The following is a 27,677-nucleotide window of genomic DNA, read 5'->3' as shown; positions in this document are numbered from 1 at the left end:
TTTTTTTTAAGTAAGTCATACCCCTGGCACATTGCCCCCATTTTATTCAATAGTAACGCCTTTAAACCCCTCTCAAATCTGGATGTGATATAAATTCCTAAATCCAATGTTAGAAAATTTCTGATTTTAGTAGTGATCTGTAGTGTTTTAAGCCTGGCTTTAATATCTGAATTAAAATTCTTTCACTGTGATGCAGCCTTAGGGGATTTGAGGATGAGAAGGAGGTGATGGTGGTGGTGTTGGTAGTGATGAAAGTTATGGGATTTCAGTAGTGTTAAGGACTAAAGTCAAGTTGCCAAACAGCTATTTGATTAGCATACTATCACAGAAGTTTATTGATTCTTACTGGAACATAGAACACAAGAATATAGAACATAAGCTTATAGAGCTAGAAGGGACCTTCTACTTCAACGCCCTCGTTTTAAGATGAAGAAACTGAGATCCAGTGAAGGTAAGTGATTTTGTCTATCATCACAGATTAAGTAGTGAAATCAGGATTGGAACCCAAGTTCTTTGACTCCCATTATAATCTTTTAGATTAAACAAAACAAAACTGATTTTGATATCCTGTTTTGGAACCCGTAGTTTTAAAGACAGGTGCTCAGATTTAAGCCAAAAACATTTTAAGGGTAGGAAAGCAATAGTGCCTTTCCCTTATTCTGTCCGTTTTAACAAGTGACAATGCTTACTCAAAGGGCTCCTTACTTGAAGATGGAATTCAATTAGATGTTTGCCAAAGTTGTGAGAGTTCCTGCACGCAATAAAATTTACCTTTCCTAAGCAGGATACCAGATATGCAGAATGTAAAGTGGTTTGGGATTTTCTTTTCTTTTTTTAGGCGCCAAAAAGTAATTAAAGTCTTGGCCTCCGTCCCTCATTCAAGAGCCTCGGTCAATCCTGCATCGGCCCCAAGGACCGGCCGAGAACTGGCGGTGCCCCCTTTCTACCTCCACGTGTAAAGGGCACGAGGGCCGACCCCCGGGGCAATGGCGTGGAACCCCCGCATCTCCAGGGCAACGCCATTGTCGGGCGCTCCTGCCGGGGAAGTGGGTAACTACGGACAACGGCCAGGAGAGAACTCTGGGAGAGAGAGGGAGAAAAATGGGGCGCACGTGCCGGCCTTGGTGATTCGAGGACCCAGCGCGAGGCGCAATCCATAGAAGGAAGGGGGTGGGCGGAGGAAGGGGAAGCGCGCCTGTCATTGGAGGGGCTGGGATTCCCCCCAGCTTGTGATTGGACGGCGCCGGCCCGGGGCGCTGCATTTTGAACCGCGTAGCGTTCTGGGTAGCAAAGGGTTTGGAAGGGTCTTAACCGAAAGGGGGGTCGCCAACAAACGGCTGAGCTCACAATCCGGGAGCGGGCCGGGCCTCCCCCGCCCCCGCGCAGCCCCATGGAGAGAGCCCGGCCGGAGCCGCCGCAGCCACCACCACCGCCACCGCCGCCGCCGCCCCGCCAACTGCCGCGGGGGTCTTTGCCGCGCCCGCTCCGCCCTGCCCTGCCCCCGCTACTCTCCCAGCCTCCGGCCGAGGGCGCCCCCTGTCGGCAGACCGCCGAGCTCCCTCAGCCGCCGTCTCAGTCTCCTCCGGCTCCCCGCCTGGGGTCCGGGCCCCGAAGCCCCTCCCCGTGCCAACCCCCCGGGGATCAGCCCTTGTCGCTGCATCCCCACTGCGGAGCAGGCGGGCCCCCTCCTCGAGGCCCGGCCTCCGCCGCCCCCCGGCTGCTCCTGCAGGTGAAGGCGGAGCAGCCCCCTCCGCCGCCTCCACTGCCGCTGCCGCCGCCGCCTCCTCCTCCGCTTCCTCCTCTGCCTCCCCCCGCTCCTCCTCCCATCCTGCTCTTGCATCCTACCCTCGCCGCAGAGGAGGCTGCGACGCCCCCGGCTCTGCCCTCCCACCCCTCCACTGCCCCTGCGGCATCTGGCCCGTCCAGACTGTTGCAAGTAAAGTCTGAGCAGGTCCTGCTTTTGCCCCCTGCCCTGGTATCCGGGGAGGGTGCCCCTTGTAGGGGGGAGCAGCTGCCACCGCCGCCTCAGCACATCCCTGCGAGCAGGGTGCTGCAGGTGAAGGCTGAAAAGCAGGAGTTGCTGTCAACCAGGGAAGGAGCAGGCCAGGAGCTCCCGGGAAGAAGGGGGGCTGAGGGTAGCCACAGGGCTGCCAGAGGGGGCAAGGGTGAAGGTTCGGGCTCAGCGACTGATAGCCGCAGAGTTGAGAAGGGCAGCAAGGCAGAGGCAGAGGAGAGCAGGCGTGAGATGGCCAAAAACAATGGGGAGAGCAAAAGCCTTGGGTCCATGAGAGAAGGAACCATAAAAACTGAGGAACCTGAAAGAATGCATGAGGACTGCAGGCATGGCAAGGATGCTACACAAGTCAAGCCACCTGCATCCAATGGCCTGGTCCACTCCAACAAGGATGTCATTTTGGCTCAGCCTCCCAGTGGATTTGGCCCACATTCACAAGATCTGAGGATCCCTTTGACTCTTCATACTGTACCCCCTGGGGCCAGAATCCAATTTCAGGGACCTCCGCCTTCAGAGCTGATACGATTGACTAAGGTGCCTCTGACACCAGTTCCTATAAAAATGCAATCCTTACTGGAGCCTTCAGTAAAAATTGAAACCAAAGATGTCCCACTCACCGTGCTTCCCTCTGATGCAGGTATTAGACAGCAGGGGAATATGATTTTCAAAGCTCCGTCCATGTTGCCCCATAGCTGACATTTCAGCAATTCAGAAGCAAAAACTAGGAAAAAAATGATGGAACTCTGATTCTTTTGCAATGTAAAGTCTGCACAGGTATCACTTCGGATTGAATTGTATATTTGCTAGTAAAACATGAAAACAGGTGTATGATTATTAAACACCTAAAAACATCTATTTCAAGATCTAGAGATAAATTTTTTAAATGGCCAAATGCACTCAAGCAGAAATACAAGCTTTTTTTTTTTTTTTTTGGTATACTTAATGTGCACTATGGGTTTCTGTTCAAAGGAGTACTACAGAAAATTAGCATTTTAAAAAATAGCTAATATGTAACACAACTTTCACATTGTGTCAGTAGGAAGCCTGAGATAAAAATTTACATGAAGTAAACTGGTTATTATGAATAGCACACACAAGATTATTTCTACATTTTTAAAGATAAGTCAATCATAAATATGGTTTCTTCTTAGAACAAGACTTGGATTTTGTAACTAGCATTTATTTCATTTGAAAACAAAAGGAATGAAAATATCGCTCTATAAATTGTTAAATTTCTTAAATTAGAAAACTTATTCTGAAGGAATACATGTAATTACCAGTGTCATCTTAACAAATAGATAAATATTTCTGTCCAGTATTTCAGTACTTAGCAATGACTAATTGTTAATCATTAGTTCAAGCTGAATGCTTAGCAATATTTATATTTTTAATACCATTTCTCATATTAGCTTCCCCCTTTTGGTAGTTTCTATTCTTGCTGTCATTCCTAATCACTTCTCCATTCTTTGTTTGGTTCCTTCCCATCAGTCACCTACCAATTATTAAGCTTTATAAATTATTATTCTACTACTCTACCCCTTTAATTTGTCATTTCCTTAAGCTTTTTTGTGTCCCTTTTCTTTGCATCCTTAATTCAATCTAAGTCTCACTGATAAAAGCAAAACAAAATCTTGAGAAAGTTGAGACTGTGGTAGTTAATGAACTCTTAACAAGAGATGTTGACTCAGTCTTCCTTTCTGTGATCAGTGACTTGCTCAAGAGCAGCAAACAAGTTCTTTCATTTGTGATTCAATCTCTGGAAATGAGACTTGATATACTAATTAAACTTATGCTGTGAAGAACAACTGGTGATTATCACTCATTTTGTTCCTATAAATGTTTATTAATTTTATTACATAAGGGATCTTATTAATGGAGAATAGCTGTATAGCCCATAGAAGTAATAAGTCAATAGGTTGTTTGTGTTTTCAACAAGCATATTGTTCTCTGTTGAGGAAAAGGAGAGTCATTCTAAGCTACAGTTTAGAATGGTGAGTTCAGGTGCTGTAAGTTCTGGAATACTGGCAGTTCTTTTGCTAAGTATAGTTTGGATTTTCTCCAGATGCTTCATAAATAATTGAGTTAGTGGAGATAGAGGTACTTTCTTATACAAAACCATATGTTCATCCCACATTAATTCAGTATATTGATTTTTATCATGTAGGAATACCTGATACTCCCTTCAGTAAGGACAGAAATGGCCATGTGAAGCGACCCATGAATGCTTTTATGGTCTGGGCAAGAATCCATCGGCCAGCACTAGCCAAAGCTAACCCAGCAGCCAACAATGCAGAAATCAGTGTCCAGCTCGGGTTAGAGTGGAACAAACTTAGTGAAGAACAAAAGAAACCTTACTATGATGAAGCACAAAAAATTAAAGAAAAGCACAGAGAAGAATTTCCTGGTAATCAAAAGAAAGAGACAAATCTTTGTTCATATTGTCTTTGAATTAAGGTATTGGGTTAGTATTTGAAACTGAGATAATTTTATTTCTTCACTTCATTATTTAATGACACTTGGAATTCAAGAAATGGTACCTAACTCATTGTAGTAGTGATAGGGACTGAAAGATGATTTCATTGGTGTAGAGAACTACTAAAATTATAAAAACTCCTTCTATTAATGTAGATCAACACTTTCTCTGAAACAGTTTTAATCCTGAGAAGTGATCCATCCAAAGTTAGAGTCAAAATGTGTTAGAGACAGCAATTAAATCCAGATCTTATTAGTTTTCAGGCCACCTATCTATATACCATGACATGCTGTTTAGTCACTATAATAGATAAAATTTAATGCATCTCAGGCATGAAAAATCTTGATAAAACCAAGCCAATTGGTATTTATCCTTATGCTTATTAGGTGCTACACCTGGAAGGGGGAGTTGAATATCATTGCATTATAGTTTTGCTAACACAATTATATAGGACTAAAGAGATTCATGTTAAATCTCCATTTTCTGAGTAGCTTCTAAGTAGAAAAAGGACACATGGGGAAAGGTATGTTAAATCTATTTTAGATTTAGAAAAATGAAATGAAATTCATGTCCTTATTTCAACTTTGCAAAGCTCTGTAGAAAACAAACTATTATAGGAAAGGAGAATAATATTTATTGCATCCTTGTATATTTATACAAGGATGAGCCTCCACATGCTGTTCAGTCTTGTTTGACTTCATAAGCTCATTTGGGGTTTTCTTGGCTAAGATACTGGAAGGGTTGCCATTTCCTTTTCATTTTATACATGAGGAGCTGAGGCAAACAGGATTGTAAGACTTGCCCAAGGCCATACAACTAGTAAGTGTTTGAAACCACATATGAACTCAGGGAGATGAGTCTTTATGTTTCCAGGTCAGGCACTCTATCCACTGAGCCACCTCCCTTCCCAAATGAGCCTATAAAAGTGAAGGGGGTTGTCATTCTATTACCTTCCAATATCATGTGATTAATAGAACATTGTTTTGCCTTTTGATTGGGATGTTTTTCTCCAGTTATTAAATAATATGGAGTAAGTTTGTTTTCTCTCTTATAGGGAGGTTGGTAAGATTAAGCTTGTATGAATCTTCACTGGTATGACAAATAAGTCTGCAATGTTTGTTGCACTGAAGAATTTGTAGGATATTGATCCCCCCTTTTTTTAGCCAGACTGAAAAAAAAATGACTAGGCATAAGCAACCATTATAAAACATTAATTATGTTTCATGGAATGAGATTAACACAAAGTAATATTTTATAAATGGAACATTACCTTTTAGGTAGATGTTAAGAACCCTCATTTATGGTCTTTTATCTTGATTCTACCACTGGATTCCACCTCAATTGCTCTTTTAAATATGAATTACAGTGGCTACTATTCAGAAGATTTTAAAAAGCCTATATTTGTAAAGTAAATTTAAATACACAGAATAGTATAGTTGTTTGCTATGGTTAGGATGTTTTGCTTTTTTTTAAGTATAGATAATAGTTATATAAGAGCATAGGTGTAATATATATATATATTCAAATTATAAGTAGTATCTAATTTTTCATAGGTTGGGTTTATCAACCACGTCCAGGCAAGAGAAAACGCTTCCCCCTAAGTGTATCCACTGTGTTTTCTGGTACTACGCAGAATATCATCTCTACAAATCCAACAACAATTTATCCTTATCGCTCACCTACATACTCAGTGGTTATCCCCAGCTTACAGAACACTATCACTCATCCAGTTGGTGAGTTAGTTTTGTTATTGAATATCAATTATTTTTGTAGCTGTAAAATGCAGACTTTATTTTTTAAATCACTTGTAATACACATGTATGTATACATATATTACTAACATTTTAGAATTTGAAGAAGCAGTTAGAAATGAGGAAGATGAGAAAAGATTAATAACTGATTGAAAAATTCCAGTAGGATCTATCAACATATTTAAAACAGTAGATTTGCAAATGGGTAACAGATATTCCATGTAAATTAAATTAGATTTCTCAAGAAAATCAGGTTTCAGGTAGATGAACACAAGGATTATATACACAATATAGGAAATGATTAAGGAAATGGGAGTCTCTTGACATTCTGTATTATTAAAGAAAAAAATCCTTACAGTGTAGTCTAAAAAGCATTTTGAAGATTCTCCATAAAAATTCTCATCCTTTGAGATCATGAAAGATTTTTTGTAAAATGGGATAATTAACCCATTATTCAGCCAAATATCTGCTTGCTTCTCTATTGTAACTCCTGTGTAGTTTTAGTGGATACAATGTTTCAACTTCTGTCTTACACAAGTTTTCACAAATTAGTTCAGACTAGTATTACATTTTGTGAAATAGTCTGTCAATAGTGTCAATAAAGATTTTGAGGTGGGTAATGGAAAGGAGCTAGTAGGGTAAAACAAATGTTTTACATATTAGCTGCAAAATTTTAGGATAATTAGCTTCTGAATAACAGATTATTGGAGTTACCATAATTTATTCTTTTTGAGCTTGTTAATATTTTTATTTTAAGTCTTAGAAAACTCAATGGATTTGCCTAAGACTTAAGTATTATTTTCCTTGTTGCAAAACCACTTCCTTCAAGTATAAAATAATATTCCCCAATTCTATTATTATCAATATTGTTGAACAAGTCTATATTAACTATCTTCATGCTTTTGATACTTCATAATCATCAATCTTATTTTTTTGTCTTCATCTTTCCAGACTAAACTTGGATGCTTTACTAGTATTTCTTAGATAATTTATAAATGGATTGATTTTTATCAAAAATCCTTGTAAGAATCCTATTATAAACACATATTTGTCCAGAGACATGGCCTTCTCTTTTACTAAGTTGTATTTAAAGGTAGGACAGATGTTAAGGTAATCTAGTTCAATATCCTCATTTTATAAAATGAAGAAATTTATAAGAACATTAGCGAAGTTAATTGATTCTTCAAAATAAACAGGTAGCAAACAAATCAGGATTTGAACGGAAATGATTAGCTTCTAAATCTAAATTTCTGTTCATCATACTTGACTTCCTGTATTTTATTTCTCCTTTTATTTCTTATCCATATCCATTCATATCTTTATCTGTTGTTAGTCCTCAATCTTTCATTTCTGCCCTCCAAATAATAGTACAATGAATGAATTATAGTAGTTCTATATAACAACTAATAATCTACAAGATTATGTTTACTATTGTATATGATATTGTAAATTATGCTAGATTTCCAGAGATGAAAGTGACATCTAGAAGTCTATAGTTTCAAGGATCTGCAGATCTTCCTATAGATGAAAATTTTATTCACATCTTACTAGTTACCTGGCACAGTGATCAATTATAACACTAGACTGTGTTATTTTAGTTGTTCTAAAATGTGCCTTTTGTAAATTAGGCCTAGAAAAAGAGTTCTTAATTTTGGAGACCACAAACCCCAGGGACCTATGAATAGATCATGTGTTTATGAATTCATTTAAAAATATATTGATAACTGTCATTATAACTGATTTCTCTGGTAATGCTGTATATTTTGTTTTCTGCCCTTAAAAACATATTTTAAGAATGAGTCCAAAGACTGCATCAGAATCTCAAGAGGAATCCATGACATAAAAAAGGTTAAACACCCCCAATCTAGAATATTATTTTAATACTTTTGGCTTGAGTGTTATGAAAAATATTAGGAAGTCTTCTGAAGTTTTTTCTTAGTAAAGACTAAAGTAAAGAACTTAACTGAATCTCTGGCATATCATTCTCATCTTTAAGTATTGCCACTTATGCCCTAATGATATACTAATCCTCCTGCTTTAACTTGCTAGTTTCCTAGTTATGATGTCTTCAGAGAAATTTTTAATATTAGCTTTCAAGTTCCTCCCAACTAATTTCTTACTTTTCCTTGATCTTTCTTTTCTGTTCTTTTTTAGGCAACCTTTTTTTTTTTTTTTTTTTTGTAGTAGATACCTTTTTCTTCTCCTCTTTCCAGTTAGCCTGATTTCTTTGATCTTTGGTATACATTTTGTCTAGATTGCCAGTGTGATATTTTAAATCATTTCCCACATTTCCTATGACTTAATCTTTGTTTAAGTATATCTTTTTAGGTTTGTTTCTGGAAACACTTTAAAAAATAAAATGAATAATCACTTTTTTTGTCCTCTCAGATTACATTAAAATGTCTTATTAGCACTATTCTTTTCTACCAGTTCTTTTCTAATCCCCAGAATTGAGTGCATTTCCTTTTCTTGTGGACTATACAATGATTTGTTCTAGAAATTAATCATTGTCATATATAAAATATCTTGCTACCACTTTTTAACCTTTTAAAGTATTCTACCAACTAATATATGAGTAAAGTATTCTTTTCCATTTTGAAACCCAGCATACAAAATTTCATCAAAATCCAGTTTAGTTTCATTTTTTTGATCAAGTAGAGAATAGTGTAATTCTGTTGCCCCACCCTTATCAAGTACTGCAAAGTTTTTTAAAAAAATATTCTGTAGTATTCCTTTTGTCTACTAAAATTTTTATGGTAAAATATATTATAGAATATATCACTATTTTCCCATCTGTTCTCCCAACCCTAATCCATTCTATATAATTTGTATGATGGCAATATCATATCACAAGTATTGTCTGGGATAATAGATATAGATACTTGATTTCTAAAATGCTTCCAAACAGGCATTTTAGTCATTCTATTTTAAAGATTTCAGGAATTCTTATGACGGCATTTAAATATTTTGAATATTTAAATATTCTGCCTTTTTTTGTTTTTGTTGTCATCTTTCACATATGATTAGTAGTTGTTACTTTGTTTTCTCCATATTTCTCCATTCTGCTGTTGGATTTCTTTCAGACTTTTTTTTTAACCACTACTATTATACTTCTGAATTCCTTGGCTTTCCATAAATTGCTTTGCTATTCCTTTTATTTCTCACTGGTAAAAATTCTACCACTTTGACTTAGTCTCAGGATAAGTTCTTATAAGTTCCTTTTTACTGTATTTATAAAAATTATTTTTCTGACTTTATCTCATCCATGCAGTAAGAATGTGGATCTGTTGTACAATTCTTTCATGTGAACTGGCACCATGTCAGGGACTATCTCCTGGAAGTTCTAGAATTCATTTGATAACTCACATGAACTAGAACCATTCAACCTAGGCAAATCCCTAAGTAGTAATGCTGGCTGTGAAGACTTAGCTGTTTATGCATCTTATGATTGAAACTCTTATTGCCACCTTCTGCTCCGGTTTCTTCTCTGGACTTTCCTCCCTCAGAAGACCCACTCTAGTATAAAAGTGCCACTAGCTACAATATAAGTTCCTCTTAGAAAGGTACTGCAGTACCTATAAGTATTATTAATGAAGTATTTTGTTTCAGAAACTCTTTGAGTTATCTGCCCTTGCCTATAGAAAACCATTCTTGTTCAAATGAAGAAGAAATCCAGGTGCATTGTTATATATGTTGATTAACAAATCTTTCTGGAACAAAACTCCTTTTTAACAAATTCATTTGAATATAGAGTTTTTGTTCTCCTTAATCTTGGATTGGTGGATGCAATTGAGGTACTGATGATGTCTTAAATCTGTACTTTTTATAGGTTGGCCAACCCAGGTGATGAGAGACTAGGGGATAGCACAGGATTTGGGAACTGGGATGCATTGTAGAGATCATCTCTCTACCCCAAGAGCTTTCATGGTCCTGTTTGTCACCAAGGCATGTGGGCCCACATTATGTTTCTATAGAGTATAATGATATAGAGGGATAAGAATGACCCTTTCAGAGGTGAACCAGATTAGAGAGAAAGGAATATACAGTGAAGCAATGAATGACTAAGAGAAAATCCATATCCTGAAATACATCCATATGCTCCTTATATTCTTTCTAATTGTGGAAACAAAATTTTTGGTAATATAATGTGTCTTTGTTCTTTCTTTCTTGTTTCCCTCATTTTACAAGCAAGGAAACAGATACTTAGAGAAAATAGGTGACTTATCAAAGTTCACACGAAATTGTGAGGGAGGCAGATCTGGATAATAGAATCACAAAATTTTTGAGTTGAAGGATACCTCAGTGGTCATCTATAAGGAAGTCCCCATTACCACATCACTCAAGTTGTCATCCATCCTGTTATCTCTCAAGACAGTACCTTCTACATTTGGATACTCCTGAATAAATATTAGGAAGCTTTTCCTGACATCAAGTCTAGCAATTTATATCTATTCTGGCCTCTTGGGCCAAAAAGAACAGTTCTAATCTTGTTTCTATTGGAATCTATCATGTAGCTATCATGATCCCCATGAGTTTTCTTTTCTCCAAGTTCCTTTAGCTTACTCTTATAGAGCTGGGTCTTGAAGAGCTTCATGATCATGGTTTCTATCCTCTGCAGATTATCATTGCCTTTTCTAAACTGTGATTGTGGTCTCATTCCAGAATAAGATCCAGAGAGACTCACACCTCCTTATGAAAATTATCCTTTCAGTGAATCCAAAGGTTGTATGTACTACTGATTCATATTAAGTTTATAGTCTGCTGAAAACTCCAGGTCTTTTTTAGATCTCTAAACTCTAATCCTGTATATACTTATACCTTGATTTTTAAAAAAAATCCCAGTATAAGATTTTATCTGCAGTGAAATTGATCTTATTAAATTGAACCTTGTCTGCTGGCCTGTCAGAATTTTTTTTGAATCTTGGCTCTGTCAGCCAGTGCATTAGCTGTCCCTTCCCTTATTATTTATCTGTAAATCTGATAATCAGGTCTTTTTCTAAGTTTTTTGATAAAAATGTTAAATGAACATAAGGAGTAAGGACAGAACCCTATATGTCACTGAAGACCTACCTTTTGTGGCTAAACTTGAGAAGGATTGTCTCTCATAAGTACCTTCACTTCTTTTCCTCTCACATTCTTCTTAACTGTCTATATTCTTACTGAGAATCTTCAACCAAAACTGCCCTCTCCAAAGTTAATACTGATCTCTTTAATTGCCAAATCTAATGGTCTTTCTTAGGCCTGATCCTTTTGACCTCTCTGCAGCCTCTGGAATTGTTGATCACTTTGTTCTTCATACTCTCTTCTCTCTAGGTTTTTGGGACACTATTCTCTCCTGATTCTCTTCCTATTTATCAGTCTTCTCTTCTGGATCTTCATCTAGGCCATGTTGCTAACCATGTGTCCACAGGGCTCTATCCTGGGCTCTCTTCTCTTCTCTCTCTATATATTATTTCAATTGATGATCTCATCAGCTACCATGGATTCAATTATCATCTTTATGCTGATGATTCTCACATCTACTTACTCACCCATGACCTTTCTGCTGAACTCCACTCTTGTATCTCAATTGCCTATTAGACATGCCTGTAGACATTTTAAATTTAACATGTCCAGAACTTGATTCAAAATCTTTGTCCCAAAAAACTCTTCCAGCCATTCATTTTGCTATCAAAAATATTGCTATCTTCCTAATTTCCTAAGTTAGCAACCAAGGTGTCATCCGTAATTCTTCATTCTTACTTTTCATATCTACTCTGTTGCCAAAGATTGTTGATTTTACCTTGGTAACATTTCTTGCCTATGCCTCTTTTCTCCTCTGCTATAACCACCATTCTAGTGTAGGCCCTTATCACACTTGGGTTTTTGTAGTAGTTTGCTGATTGATTTGTTTGCCACAAATCTTCTCCTCCTATTCAACTTTCCCTAAGTTCTCAAAGTGATATTCCTAAAGCACAAGTTCAACAGTGTCATTTTTCTACTCCATAAACTATTCACCTCCATGCCTGGAATGCCCTCCCTTTTCATCTCTGCCTGCTGGTTTTGGCTTCCTTTAAGTACCAGCTAAAATCCCACCTTTTATAAGAAGTCTTTCAAGGTAATTCTGATGCTTCCCAATTATCTCTATAGTTTGTCTTGTGCATAGTTATTTTCGTGTGGTTTGCTCCATTAGATTATGAGCTTTTCAAAAGCAGGGACTGCCTTTTACCTTTTTTTTTTTTTTATTTTCAGTACTGAGCACAGTGCCTGGCACAAAAAAGGCACTTATAAAATGTTTATTGACTGTCATTCTGCCATTTCTGTAGTCATCTAATAATTTGTCCTATATGTAGATATACTTTAGGTTTAGTCCATAACACTCTTATCTTTTCCATAATAGTAATGAGAGACTTAATCAAGTGAATTGCTAAATTTTAGGTAAATTACATTTATAGGATTTCCCTGATCTAATAGGATTGGTTTTGTTTTTTGAGACTGGCTCTCCCTATTCACTCAGGCTGGAAGTGCAGCAGCTGTTCAAGGGGCTGATTCCACATCTATTTGGCACTAGAAATCTTTGATGACCTCTCTTTCCAACTGAGACTAGGTTGTCTCTCCTTAACCCAGGGGTCTGCCACTCTTGACAGCGCACCATATTGATGCCAGACTTAATGAGGACACCTAATTCATTTTAACCCAGTTCTAAGTCCTGCACTCAAGCCTTATCCTCAGCCTCAGCCTCAGCTAGCAGCAGGGATCACAGGCCTATGTCAACATTTCAGTTCTGTTTGGACCTGTAATTTCATTGGTGTAGGAAATTCTCAGTGAGGAAACTCCCTCCCTTAGGATAGATCGACATCTGCTCTGTAATTTATAGTCTTAAGAGAAATATCTTGGGTATTTATAGGTTGTGACTTCTTAAGGTTCCATAGCCACTATGTGTGAAAATTGGGACTTGAACGCAGATTGAGTCTAAGGGTGTTCTCTAGCCATCATACAACACTGCCTCTGACCTCTCTGCCACTTAGTAACCCTGCCAAAAAAAAAAGAAATAAAAGTTATTTGTGACCTATTCTTTTAAAAAAATATATATTTATATTCATATCTTGTTTTTACATTACTTTTGTTTTCCAGTATTTTCTATCTTCCTTTAGCAGAAAGCCATCCTTTATAATAAAAAAATTCTTAAAAGGCAAGAAAAGAAGTTCAGCAAGATTAAATTTCAATATAGTGTCAGATTCTTTTTTTTTTCAAAAATTGATTTTTTAAAAAAATTTTCTTTTTAATTTTATGCCACCTAAATTTAACCCCCCACATCCCTCCCTTTTTCTCCTATCAGATAATCATCTCATCTTTTAAAGAAGAAAAAAGGGAAGAGGAAGAGCAAAAAAAAAAAAAATCCAAGCCAATTGACACCCTGAAAAAAAATTGAAAACATATGTGATGTTCCCTATTAATGGAACTTCCATTTCTCCAAAGGAATGAGGGAGAAATGTTTTTGTTTTTTCCAAATCATTTCTTCGGGACCACTAATGTTCTTTATAATTTTGCAACATTCTTTTTCAGTTGTTTGTGGTGGCTGCTTGCTCATTGTGAATGTTGGTTTTTTGACTCGGCTTCTTTTTCCTTTAGTTAATGTAATTCTTTCTATGCTTCTCTATTTTTTTCCCCAAAGTAGACTAATATTCCATCACATTTATGTACCAGTTTATTTAGCTATCCCTCAAATGATGAATTTCTAGCCTCTTTCTAATTCTTTGCTACCACAAAAAATAGTGCCATAGGGATTTTCATATATTTGGGAGCTTTTTTGACCTCCTCAAGGTTAACTTAGTTTTAATGATTTTTTCTTTAATATTTTTATCAATATCTTTAGTTTTTACTTAGCCTACATTTCTCTTTGCTTACCTTTTTCTTCCCTCTCCCAGAAAGCCATTTTTTTTTCTGGTAAAAAGGAAGGCAGAAAAAATTTAGTAAAATCAAATCAACACATTCAAAAATCTTACATTATATACAGTATTCCAAATCTAGGCCTGTAGACCCAAGGCTTTGTAAAGTAGTGGGGGAAAGTATCTTTTCATAGCTTCTCTTAGTGTCAAGCTTGGTCTTTATAAAATTTCAACATTTATTTTCAATTGTGGTTATTTTTTTTTATATTGCTTCTATTCTACATTGCTTCTGCTTGCTTTACTTTGCTTTAGTCCACATATAAAAATGGTAATTCTAGTTTTTCTAGTAATTAAATTTTATTTTACCCAACTCTCAAGCATTCATTTCATCTCTCTGTTACCCTCTTTTCCTACACTCCAAAAAGGAAAAATGAAACCAATGTAACAAGTAGGCAGTCAAGGAAAATAAATTCTCATACTGGCTAAGTACAAAAACATATGTTTCAGTCTGTATTTTTAGTTAATTGGCTCTGTCAGCAGTTGGGTAGCATGATTTTTGCTGGTCCTCTAGAATAATCATGGTTTATTATGGCTTTTATCAAAGTTTTAAAGCTTTTGAAAATTGTTCATTTTTAGTTTTGTTTAGTTTTTTAGTTTAACCAATATTACAGTATAACTTATTCTCCTGTTTATTCTTACTTTACTCTGTATCTGTTCATTCAAGTCTTCTCAAGTTTCTTTAAAACTATCCTCTTCATTATTTTTTAAAGCACAACAGTATTTTCTATTATATTCCTGTACCATAGGCTGTGGAAAGTCTTCTAAATCATAGAAGAGCATGGAAGAGATATCTACAAATTTAAAATCATGGATCCTTGAAATGTTTAAAGTATTACTTCACAGATCTACTTTTCTTTTCTGAGGCCTGTGTATTCAATGTCATAGTGCTTAAAAAAGAACAACCTATTCCCCTAAGGTCTTTATTTTCTTGACCAGTGTTTAATAATCTTTCTTGGTCCTCTCAGGTAGTGTCACTTTTTTCATATCAATTACCTGAAATGGGTAATAGTCATCAGTTGTGGCAAGTCTTAGGATGCTCACAATTATGTTCTCTCGACACATGATGAAAAGACAGTATACATTTCCAATGTTCATGTCAGATGGACATATGGCCATTTTGAGACCACCACAATTTACTGAATATTTTCTGGTGACACCTGTGACTCTTTTCATTGAAGGAAAATAAGTGGTTTTGTCCTCAGAGAATCTAGCTTCATAACAATTTCATATTCAAAACCGGCAGAGCCAACTTCTGCTAGGCTGGCATCTCTTGAACCCTAATTACTCAGGGTGCTGCTGCTGGGCTGGCTGTAACATCTAGCTTAGATTCTTGAATTCCTAGACTCCTGGGATTTTTGCTCTTGGGCCACTTTGGAGACAAGAATCGGGTCCATTTTTCAGAGAGGGAAAGAGAGGAAAGTAAGTGCCCCTTTAGGTCCTTCTCCCTTACCACATGGTGTGATTGGCTTCACACACACACACACACACACACACACACACACACACAAAAAAAAAAATGCTGTAAAATCCCATAACTTGTTCTTTTCCAGATGTTCGCTAAGCACTTCAATTATCCATTGCATAATTTCCCCAAAATTTGAAGTCAAGATTACAAGCCAATAGAGTGCAGACTGTTCTCTTCCCTTTTTGCTCTTTTGCATTTGTACCCTATTTCCGGATTTCTCAACAGGTAGATGTACTTCATGTAGGCTAGGTGACTTGAATTCATCAAGGACAGTTAGGTGTTCTCTTGGGGTAAAACTTTCTACTTAACATTTAGTTATGTTATTCCAGTTTTCCTTGGCAGAGAAAATAGAAGCAAAAAAGAATTAAACACTTCTGTTTTCTTTTCTCTCTTGTCAGTTATTATCACTCCATTCTTCCCAAGCAGTGATTCTCTCCTTTCTTTGATCCTCCTCTACTCCCATTATAAGTTAAAAAAAGAATCAGTATTAGTACTGTAGATACTTTTTGAATGAACATATTATGTTCTTGTATTCATCATTACTTAATCTTGCTTCCATTTTTTTTCATATCTTTTTATAATCAAGAATTGGCTGAGTTCCATATGCTTATATATAGACAACTTCTATTTTTCTTTTTCATCAGAATTATTTCCTTCTGTGTTTTTAGAATTTCATTTTTCCTTCCATTGCTGACTTCTGTAGAATTGTCTATGGTACATGGGAATCCATTCTGTTCTTTCATATACCTAAATACCAAAGAGAATACAGAAATCTATTCTTCTGAAATTTAGGGTACATGTTAGCCTTTGCCTATTTTTATTTTCCTTTACCATGAACTCTTAAGAGCAAATGTCTATTTCACTGCAGGGTTCCCATTATTTTCACCCCAACAACCAATTTTTTTAGTGAAAATCTAGAATGGAATTTCTCCAATTTTTGAAGTAGGAAATTATTATAAAGGCAAATTAAGAAGTTATTAGCTTCTCTGTTTTTGGTAGAGAAAGAGAAAGGGGTAGTTAGAAATGAACACACTCTTGCAGCTGTTTAACAATTGATTTCTCCCATTACTCTACACTGTTATATCATTCTTCTGCTCTAGACTTATGCTCTGTTTCTTGAATTTCTCAACTATTTTCTCTTCCTGTTCAGGTGGCTTCTAGAATACTCAGATTAAAGATTCCTTCTATTTCTAACTCTATTAATCCAACGCAATTGCTTGCCACAATATAACCTTCTGGTTTCCTGATTTCATTATAGGAAGGTATCTTCTTACTATATAAATCTACCCTCCTCACTAACCACAATGCTTCCTCCTGATCCCAGATTTTATTATATAAATATTCCTTCTTAATATATAACTTTCCCCCAGTCATTCTCCCCTGCTTTAGCTATTCTATTTTTTAAATATGATACATCCATTCAGAGATATGTTTCAGGTTTCATACCATTTAGTCTCAGTGATGGTACATTTTCAGGTGAGGTACAATTTGCCTTTTTGCATTAAGATTTGTAGTTCATATTACTTGTTGGGGACATTTATACACAGACATTTGAGGCATGAATCTTACTACTATATTGTGTGAGATTTTCTTTCCTTTACTGTAGTTACTTTTAATATCTAAGTTTGTGGACACACATAGGAAGTTGTTTCTCTCCATCTTTTTTTTTTTTATTTTAAAGCTCTTTTTACTAGCTATGCAAGATACTAGGAAAATAGATTTTTATCAGCCTTTGTTATTTTTATTCCATCTTTATAGCGACATCTAAGATCCAGAAATACACATTCCATTCTGAGTCTTCTATATCTCTTACTTAAATTATAAATTTTTTAATGCCCCTGTGCTCTTATTTTCTTGCTTCATAATCATTGTCATTACTTTTTTTAGTGTCATTTTTGTTAGTGTCATTTACTTGTGAGAAATACTAGAAATGGGGAATACTCAAGAATTTGGACAAGTCTTGATAGGTTCTTTGGTTTGCATTGGATATATGCTTTGCAAAGACAACACATCTTATTTGTTGCTACCAGGTTGACAAACAATTGCCTCAGTACCTTAAAATGGGGAAGTCTACCCTTTATTTAACTTTTTTTCTGAATGATCTCTTATTTGAAGGTTTGCTCCTCTTATTATTTCTTGTAGGATAACCAGATACTTTATCTTCAAAATTTTTTCTTCAGATAGGCCCTCTTCTTCAGTAGAAGTTGTTTTTTAATTTATCCTCATTGCATCTCAATTTCTTTGAGTTTCTCTCTCTTAGATTCAATTTTTGGCAATTTTTTTGATGTTTTAATATTTTTATTTTCTGAATTAAATGTAAAACAATTTTTTTACATGTGTTTTTAAAACTTTGACTTCCAGATTCTTTCCCTTTCTTCTACTCCTCCCCCACATTGAGAAGGCATATGTGAAGTCATTAGCAACTCAAAAATTGCCTTCAAGATCTGGCTCCAAATGTATTGGTCTCTCTTCTAGGTTAGATGACAAGTGAGAATCAAGTTTTTAAATCAGGCTAACTGAACCATATTTACTTTGAAATTTCTATAAAAGTGCCTGTTACAGTGATATAATAATGAATGGATTTATATTCTGGGTCCCAAATGAACCTGAATGAATGGATTAATTTTAACTGTGATCCTGTGTTTGGTTTTACTAATTCTACCTCTCTCACTAATGTGTGAATTTACCAATCAGCAACTCATTCTCTAGGAAGAGCAAATACACCATCATTTGACCAAAATCACTCATCCTCCTTTCCTTGAGGGGCTGCTTTCAGAAACACTTTTCTGTTCCAAATTGAGCCATACAGAAGCTACATTCTAGACAATCTGGAAATTTCTTTATTGTAGAAGTTTAGGAAAAATATAAAGAATTTAACTATTTACTTTGGTTAGTTGTATCATGATTTTAGTAATAGTCACAGACTCTTTTTATTTTTATTTTTAAAGGTGAAGCCCCACCTACTATCCAGCTACCCACGCCTCCAGTCCAGCGTCCAAGCCCTATTACACTCTTCCAACCAAGCGTTGCCAGCACTGCTCAGGTGGCCGTCCCGGCTCCAAGCTTGCCTCTTCGTCCAGCTCTTCCACCACAGCGCTTTGCTGGACCCACCCAAACGGACACTCATCGTCTGCATTCAGGAGCTAACCGCTCTGTAAAGAGGCCGACCCCAGTCTCTTTGGAGAGTACCAGTAGAAATCCAACTAGTGCAAGTACTGCTCATGCCAGATTTGCCCCCTCTACCATTCAGCCCCCCAAGGAGTACCCCAGCGTTTCTACTTGCCCCCGAAGTGCACCAATCCCTCAGGCTCCACCCATTCCACATCCTCATGTCTATCAACCCCCTCCCATTGGCCACCCAGCCACATTATTTGGTGCACCACCTCGATTCTCTTTTCATCACCCTTACTTCTTACCTGGACCTCACTACTTCCCATCAAGGTAACAAATGAATTTTTCTTTTACATAGAAATAGTTACTTATGTTCTTAATGGAACTCAGAAACCAAAGACTCCTACAATATGTAGAACAGGCTTTAAAATAGTCTTTGAAAACCTCAGTTACTTATGGGAGTAAGATTATACCTTTTTCACCCTGAGAAACTGTGTTTTCCAAATGTGGTTATACTTTTTAGGACTTTAATTATTCTATGATACATTGGTTTTCAGGATGAATATACAGCCTTAGAATTTTAGAATTGGAAGGTGTCTTTGAGATAATGGAGTCTAAATCCCTCCTTTTTATAGATGAGGAAATTGAAGTCCTATGCAGAAAAGTGGATAGATATGGATCTAAAATTTGTTCATATCTCCTAGCTCCAAGTCCAGTGCTCTTTTCACTATCCATATGCTTCCTATATATAAATTATTACATGTAAATTGATTCTTCCGTGAATTTTTAGTAAACAGTCTAGAAAGGGAAAATTTATAATTTAGAGATAGAAACATTGAGCTCCCTTGCAAGCATTCTATTATCTTTTTTATTAGTCTTTTCATTTATCAAGGGGTTTAAGTTAGTAGGTGTGAGTAGGTTCTGACATCATAGAGTGTTACATATTGATACAATTTCCCCACCTTTATGCTTTTCTCCTTCCAGCTCTACCCCTCTCCGTCAAAAGAAAGACCTGTTGAAGCAACAGAGTGTTAAATTGAACCTACCCTATCTAGGCTGGCTTATTTCAAGTCCTTCCTTCAGGCCTAGCAGAAAAAGGACGTGGGGAAGTTAAATTTGAAAAGAGGAGAGTTTCAGTTATTGGGGTCGGGTATGGAGGGGAGGATGTTTGCTTTGGCAGTCTTCAGAAGTGTCAGGGGGTTGGATCTAAAGTTCAGGGTTGGGTTATACCTTTCTCCCTGGGGTCTTCCTTCAATGGGATAGTATTTATTTGGGCAGGGCAAGAGGTTTTGATTCTATGCTATATAATCATCTATATTCTAAATTTGAGACTTCCAAGACAAAATGACTCTCCTTTTTTGCCTTTTGTATATTGTAAATTAAATAGATTTCCAAGCCAAAACTTGGGCAGTGTTTCTCCAATGGAGCAACTAAAGAAGAGGCAGTGGGCAGAGAATATGTCCTTTGTTCTGACGCTTGTTTGCTCACCATTGCCTTTTTCACTTTCCCAATGCAGACCAGTAGCCCTCAAATAAGTTGAGTAACTGACCTTCAGCAAGTGGGTACCTTCTATAAATTGAGAGGATTTAGCTGAAGTGAGTATTATATTTGAATGAAGCATTTTATGGAGCCTTAAAAGGTCTTCTAATATTATTTAGTTCATATCCCTTGTTGAATTAGCAGAAACCTCTAGAGGAGATGGTAAAGATAAATTACTTTGTCTTTTGAAGATTGGCCCCTTAGAACTATTTCAATATTTGGATCCCTAGAGCTTTTAGGAGCTACAAGGGGAATAAATAAACATATCAAATATCAAATGAGATAGTATGTTATAAATGTGCTTTGGAAATTGTAAATCTAGATTTTAAGTTTTACTGTTATACTAGTGTGGGAGGGGCAGAGAATACCAGAGTTTTGTGAACTTTTTAAAGGGTCATAGCTAGAAATTTATTTTAGCCCTCATCTAAGATTAAAGTATGATTTACAAATTATTTTTCTCTGAGCACATTATTTCATGTGAAATAGATAGCAAAATTATTATCATACTCATTTTACAAAGAGGAAACTGAGAAGTGGATTTATTTGCCTATAGTTAACATGGCTAGTCAGTGATGGAGCCAGTATTTGGATCCTTTAGGGTCTTCTGACTTCAAATGTGGTACTTCCCTAATATACTCAACTCCACCATTAATTGTCCTTTTGTATCTCTGTATCTAGTTGAAATGATGGTTACTTTAGAGGACTAACAACTCTAGGGATGCTTATGTAGCAGGGAAATATATGAAAACATCTGGTTGGAAAATTTAAAATCAATCAAATTGCTTATTTAGTTAAGTGGTCTTTGTATAGACTATTGGCATTCTTGGGTAGGATGTTTCCTTATTTAAGTCAAACTAATCCATAGTGAAATCTATCTCCCTAATTCTAAATATATGTGAATTTGAAATTTCTCAGACATTACAAAACAGATCACTGAGCTGCAGTCTTTGAATATAAATGCTCAGAGGGTAGGAACAGTGACTAAGGTGTTTGGATACTTGAATGTTTATTGTATTTTGTGAAGGACCAAAGGACTGCCTTGTTGAAACAGTATTAAAACACTGGACTTCATTTAATTTAGGGATTTCAAAGGATTGTGTCTAACAACAACCATGGTGGTATAGAAATTTATCTTTTGTAAAATAAAGATTTCCTAAACAGAAAAATCAGATATTTACATTATCTCCTCATCCTGTTTATTTCCTGCTTTTAACTCTTTAAATATAAATCTTTAGGGTTTATATTTCATATATGTTGTCTCATGCAGTCCTCACAAAAACCTTGCGAGGTAAGTGAAAGATACTATTTCCATCTTACAGATAAGAAATTTGAAGATCAAGATTCCATATCTGTAAGCTGAAGAAACCATGGTTTAGAGTAGAAAACAAAGGAGTGATCAGTGTATTAATTTGATCATTTTAACAGAAGAGTCATTTAATTGAACAGATGGACTCAAAAATCCTTATTTCTTCTTTAAAGAACTAATATATCACCTGTCCTTTAAGTTTCTTCGATGACCTTTTTCATAGTGTATAATGAACTTTCTTCCATATTGTACTAGTTTCTTGCATTAGTTCTTTACTTTCATTACAAATTTAAATAAATAAATTTCCCACACTAAAAAGAATTATCAAGAGCAATGATGTCAAATTCAAATGGAAACAATACATGAGAATTCCTACAAAGGCATATTGACTTAGAAAACTACATATCAGCATTTTTATTTTATTACATGTTTTCCAATTATGTTTTAATCTGGTTCTGCCCTGTGTTAGACACCTCTGAACCAGAGTATCTCTTCTTCTAACCATCAAGTGAAGAAGTGATGCAAAAGACATCTAGAACAATTGGAGATAAGAGTCTTCAATAAGGCAAGATGTTTGAGAAAATATAGGCTTATCCCCCCAGGAAAAATAATCTTATGTAAATAAGCATTGTTTTTATTTTGGTCTTCCACTTTATTTTATAATCCCAGCATAATTATAAAATTTCATAATTTGAACTAAAAACTGTTAGGAATTTTGGAATGAATTGGGCTTTGACATAAGAGCAACAAATACATATGAAATTTGTAATATGAAGTTATAAACAAACCCAAGGTCTACTTTCAAATTTGGAGGGAGTTGGAATTGAAAGCTAGGGAAATAAGGAGAAAGAATGATAAAGTTTGAAGATGGGCTTAATATTGAGTCAGCTATTGGCGGGAAAATGTTAGAATATTTAGAAAAGACCAGTTGACTTTCAGATGTTTGCCAGCTTCAGAGCAGAACCATGCTGAGGATATGAAATCAAAGTGCTAATAGAAGGCACATAGCCCTTCTTCAGTTCTCATCATTTCCACTAGCCAATTTCAATGGTCCAGATGCCACCATTAGGGTAAGTAGCATACAGCTGCTACTCATATTTCTCACTGATGCTGCAAACACTCTGCTTTCTGGTCCCTATGTTAGGTTGCAAGTAAGACCAGGGCATATGTGGGGCAGGATTACTGAAGCTGACCTATTCCTCTTTTTGTTCTTGAGAAGCAGAGCTTAGGAAGAAGTTGCCACCTTTGGGAACAGCTGTATGATGAGTTTCTGTTTATCAGAAATTTAAGAGTTACACTAAATATCTCTTCAGAAGGACAAAGAATTGAGTGCATGTTGTGGACTTGATGTGCTAGATCTGAATTATATTTCATTTTATATCCTTTTGAAGTAAGCAAGTCTCATTCTGTGTGGTTCTTTTTTTAGATCATGTTTGAGGAATTTAAAACAGAATTCTTCTATGATTTGTTATATTTCACAAGATCAGGCATCTGCAGTCTATGACTGGGATGCCAAACCACTTCCCCCTTCCAGTTCCTTTACCACATCTATGTGCACTGCTCTGCCACCTTAGAGAGCTCCCACTGAAGCCATCCTGTTGTGAGTCAATTGCTACAAGTGCTTGCCTTTCCATATAGAGGCAGCTAGGTGGCATATATAGCAGATAGAGCACTTGACCTGGAGTCAGGAAGACCTGAGTTCACATATCACCTTAGATACTTCCTAGCTGTATAACTCTGGGCAAGTCAATCAAACTCTGTTTGCCTCAGTTTCCTCATCTGTAAAATAGGGAAAATAATACATACTTCCTAGGGTGGTTGTGAGGATCAAATGAGATAATTGTAAAGTACTTCTCATAGTGCCTGTACATAGCAAATGCTAAATAAATGTTAGCTATTATTATCCCCATCTACAAACACTATGTGATAAAATATGTTGAAATCTGGATCTTCTACTTTTCAAAGAAGTTACCAACTACAGTTTTAGGCTTTTTGCTATTTTCACATATATTTGTATTTAACATAATCCTTTGGAAATGAAATATGTCCTGCAGTATCAAGAAATGCTTAATGAATTAAATCCTTCCTCTCCTTCACTTGTAAGAACTACATGAATTTGTGCAGGTCATGTCTCTAGGTTAATGTAGAAGGAAAACTAGCTTGATCTCAATGGACCTGTTTCCATATCTGTAAAATGAATTGGTTTGGCCAGATGAACTTAGAGACTCTTCCAGTCCTAGATCTGTGATCCTAAGATCTTACAAATAGCAGTTTTGCTCCATGCAGATACAGAGTGACCTAGTGCAGAACCATTTTGACCTTGAATTTCCTGAAGGACATTACTGCCTTGGGCTTCTGGGCATTCTTCCAGGACCATAGCAGGTAACCCCTGAACTACTTCTCTATGTTAATATCTACACAGAAGAGAATTTTCGGTCTTAGATCTTGAATATTAGTTTTCTTTATGGGGAGAATGCAGGAGAGAAGAGAAGGAATAATAGCTGATATTTATATACTACTTTAGGTTTTACAAAGCCTTTTATATTATTTCATTTGATTCTCACAGTATGATGAGGTAAGTGATATATCATCTGTTCTCAGTGATTTAATAGAATTTGATAAGCATTTTAAGTGCTTAAGCATTAGAGATACAAAGGCAAATCCAAAATAATCCTTGAGAAAATTGAACAGAATGTGTGTATTACTGTTTTATATCTCGTGAATGCAACATTTAAAATGTAGCTTTCTTTTATAACTTTAAGGGTTCTTTGTTTTCTATCTCCTTTCATCTTCACAATTAAAGATAGGGAGGGAAAAGGATTAATATTCCCATTTTACAGATGAAGAAACTGAGGTTCCAAAGATTGAAGTGGCTTGTCCAAGGTCACCCAGATGGTGACACAGTTAGGATTTGAGAATTGGGCTCATAAGTCCCAGACTTTTTTTCTTAACACTGCTCTGGCTCTACACTTTGTAGATTGCTTCATGAAGCCTTTTGCCATCCGCTCAACTGAAAAGTCTATCTGTACACTTAGTCTGTGTACCCCTCAATGTCACTTATTCTGTATCTTGCTATATTGTGGTCATTTATGTGTATGTTTTCTCTTTCCCACTGAATTGTAAACTCCTGATGTGCTAATGATGTTACAGACATGTGTCTTAACTCATATTTGTATCCTTCAGCCCATTGGGCTTAGAGTTAAAAGGAATGTCACTTCTTAGCTGTGTGGCCTCAGGCAAATCCACTTATTTTGGTGAGCCTCAGTTTCCTTTTATTTGAAGATATATGCATAAATATATATATGCATACATATATGTGTATAAATTCTTTGTAGTCATAATGGAAGTCTTAAAGTATGGATAAGATTTTTTAAAAAGGGAGTTAGGTAGGGAAAAGCTATAAACAGGTAAAAAGGTGAGAAAACAAGACACATTTAGTGGATTGTTAGAGTGGTCAAGGAATGGAGTAATAAGGGCCTGCACTAGGATGGTAATAATTGGAAGAAAAATCTGAAAATATTTTACTAAACTGATGCATTATTCTAATTTATTATCCACTTATTGGTCAATTGCTTATTAAGGAATTTGGGGTTGGAATACATACCCCTCCTACTATGGAGAAAGTCTGGTTTGGGAAAATCATGTAGGGATTGACTGTCTGCTATTCAGATTAATACCTTTAAAGGTAAGCAGTTAATTGAAAAGTTTTAAAAGAAACACAGCTTGTTATGATATTTGCAATTAAAATTTATTAACATCTTGTCACTAGATGGAGGCCTTGAGCACAGGGAACCATATGATCAGCTCTTCCCCAACCTTCTATATATGGTTCCTATTCTGTGCTTCTGAATGGAGAGAACAATGTCTCCAACTTTTAACATTTATTTACCTTGAACCAAATGGATTTGAAGGACAATTATCCACCTTGGCTCTTTTTATCCTCCCTTGTGATGCAACAAAATAAATTTTTTCAGTTCCTCTGCTTTTCCCCTAAAAACTGAATCTCGCAAATCTCTAAAACCATAGAGTAATGTCAATGAGTTCCACTTCCTTTTGGTAGTGAATAGACTTTAGATGTTATTTTTTTCTTTTGCCTTTTAAAAAATGGTAGCTAAGTTTTTAATCTCTTGTTTTTCCCCAAGAAAAAAAATTTATTGACCAAAATTATGCTCTTTTCTCCATTAGCTTTAAAAAAAAAATGCAAATAGTAACAACTATGTCACATGCTTCACTGAGTGTCAGAATTCTTAGCATGCCTTGTACATGCTTGCATCTTCCAAGCCCTAAATGGTGTATAGCATTAGAAGAGAAAGGCCTGAATCCTTTTTCTTTATCAAGGTTGTCAAAAGGTGAGAAGCATGAAGCAGATAATGGGGCTGGTGAGTATTTCAGTCATGAGCTTATTTTATCACGTTTAAAAAAAAGATAAGAATTCATGAAGTGGTTTCAGAAAAACAATATTGGTAACATTCTAGGTCCAAATGAGGATGTAGTCAATTTTCTGTGTTAGTCTTTATGCAAAGCAATATATAACAAAAGGTCCAAGTTAACTCCTTTTTGGTATCTTTTTGCTACAGCACGTGTCCTTATAGTCGTCCTCCCTTTGGCTATGGAAATTTCCCAAGTTCAATGCCAGAATGCCTTGGCTATTATGAAGATAGGTACCAAAAGCATGAGGCTATGTTTTCTGCCTTAAATAGAGACTATCCCTTCAGAGACTACCCAGATGAACGTACACACAGTGAAGATTCACGAAGCTGTGAGAGCCTGGATGGAGCCTCTTACTATAACAGCCATAGCCATAGTGGGGAGGAATATTTAAACCCCATGCCTCAACTGGACATTGGAGCCTTAGAAAATGTATTCACAGCTCCTGCATCTACTCCCTCTAGCATCCAGCAGGTTAATGTAACTGACAGTGATGAGGAGGAAGAAGAGAAAGTGCTCAGGGATTTATAATTTTAAATCAAATGATATGCACAGAAAATAAACATTTCTTAAAAAATCTTTTGGGTCAATTGGTGTGAGAAAAGCCTAGAGTGCCTTGCTGACAATTTTCAGCCTTGATTTGAGGAGTCAAATTAAAATGCAATTTCTGTTTTAGGAAAGTTTTGACTAGTGAAATTGAATTCTTTCTGTTTCATAGTAGGAATATTTAGTATGTGAAACAGTTTTCTTTTTATGTCAGAAATTTGCATACAAGATTTATTAATATATTTTTGAATATTAAAAATCCTCACAATTTTATGTGAGAAACATGGAATATTTCTCTGGCACCATGAGTGATGATTTCTATTTTCTCTTAGGATACATTTGTTTATTCTAATATATTTATTTTGTTTGACATTTATATACTTATGGATGTTGTCAGTTCTAATGTAATATTTTGGAAATAATTTGATAACTTTTAGCAGTGAACTGAGAGTCAGTTCCTGAATTTAATTTATACTAGTAACATTTACAAATTGCTAAATGTGTTTTTAATGGCACCTGGGTGGTCACTCTTGGCAAACTAAGTCATTCTTGTTTCTAAATATTTTTGTCTCCTCTTTTTGGACATTTCTTCCATTTGGTATGCATTGTTCTACTTTTGTTACACTTAAATAAACTTAGATAAAATTGTTCTTGTTGGATGTTTCTATTGATAAAACATAAGGGATAGTGGGAGCTTGGGGGTCATATACAAATAAATATAAATATTTTGCAGTATCCTATAAAAAGGAGAAGCAAATGAATATGGATGGTCTCAGGACAAGCAGTTTTCTTACCATTCAGATAATGCAATTATTAACCCTCTCCCCTGTAACTTCCAGAATTATACATGTAAATTCTATTAGACAAATTTTGTGTCAATGTCAGGAAACATAGAGGTTGTGCATTCAGATACTACACATATTTGAATGTGATTTTAATTCTTTCAAAAAGAATACTTGTCCTGATCCATTCTGGAAGTTTTAACAATTGGAGGAATCAGGTCAATAATGTGTTGCTGCCAATGAGACTTTATTACAGCACATTTTAACTTAATTTAAATGGTGTAGGTGACCAAAGTTCAAAGAACAAGGAATCTAAGGGCAAGGAAAGAACCAG

At 36.0% G+C, this 27,677-nt stretch overlaps 1 protein-coding gene across 1 annotated transcript; it reads left to right on the top strand.

Moving 5' to 3' along the window:
- Window positions 1–1,176: 1,176 nt before the first annotated feature.
- Window positions 1,177–27,152, top strand: SOX30 (SRY-box transcription factor 30). Its single transcript, XM_051973673.1, has 5 exons — window positions 1,177–2,651; window positions 4,179–4,418; window positions 6,041–6,220; window positions 18,580–19,072; window positions 26,165–27,152. The coding sequence occupies exons 1-5, from the start codon at window positions 1,391–1,393 to the stop codon at window positions 26,544–26,546; spliced, it is 2,556 nt and encodes an 851-aa protein (XP_051829633.1). The 5' UTR covers window positions 1,177–1,390; the 3' UTR covers window positions 26,547–27,152.
- The last annotated feature ends 525 nt before the right edge of the window (window positions 27,153–27,677 follow it).

This window comes from Antechinus flavipes, chromosome 2, assembly GCF_016432865.1.
Source record: "Antechinus flavipes isolate AdamAnt ecotype Samford, QLD, Australia chromosome 2, AdamAnt_v2, whole genome shotgun sequence".
Classification (NCBI taxonomy): Eukaryota; Metazoa; Chordata; class Mammalia; order Dasyuromorphia; family Dasyuridae; genus Antechinus; species Antechinus flavipes.
The sequence above is the reverse complement of the archived record's forward strand: the minus strand, read 5'-3'. Positions and strand labels throughout refer to the sequence as shown.

Excerpts from the sequence above, each read along its gene's own strand:
- SOX30 (XM_051973673.1), top strand. The coding sequence starts at position 1,391 with ATGGAGAGAGCCCGGCCGGAGCCGCCGCAGCCACCACCACCGCCACCG. Across the intron at positions 2,652-4,178 it reads CGTGCTTCCCTCTGATGCAG|GAATACCTGATACTCCCTTC; the intron begins GTATTAGACAGC and ends TTTATCATGTAG. Across the intron at positions 19,073-26,164 it reads CCTCACTACTTCCCATCAAG|CACGTGTCCTTATAGTCGTC; the intron begins GTAACAAATGAA and ends TTTTTGCTACAG.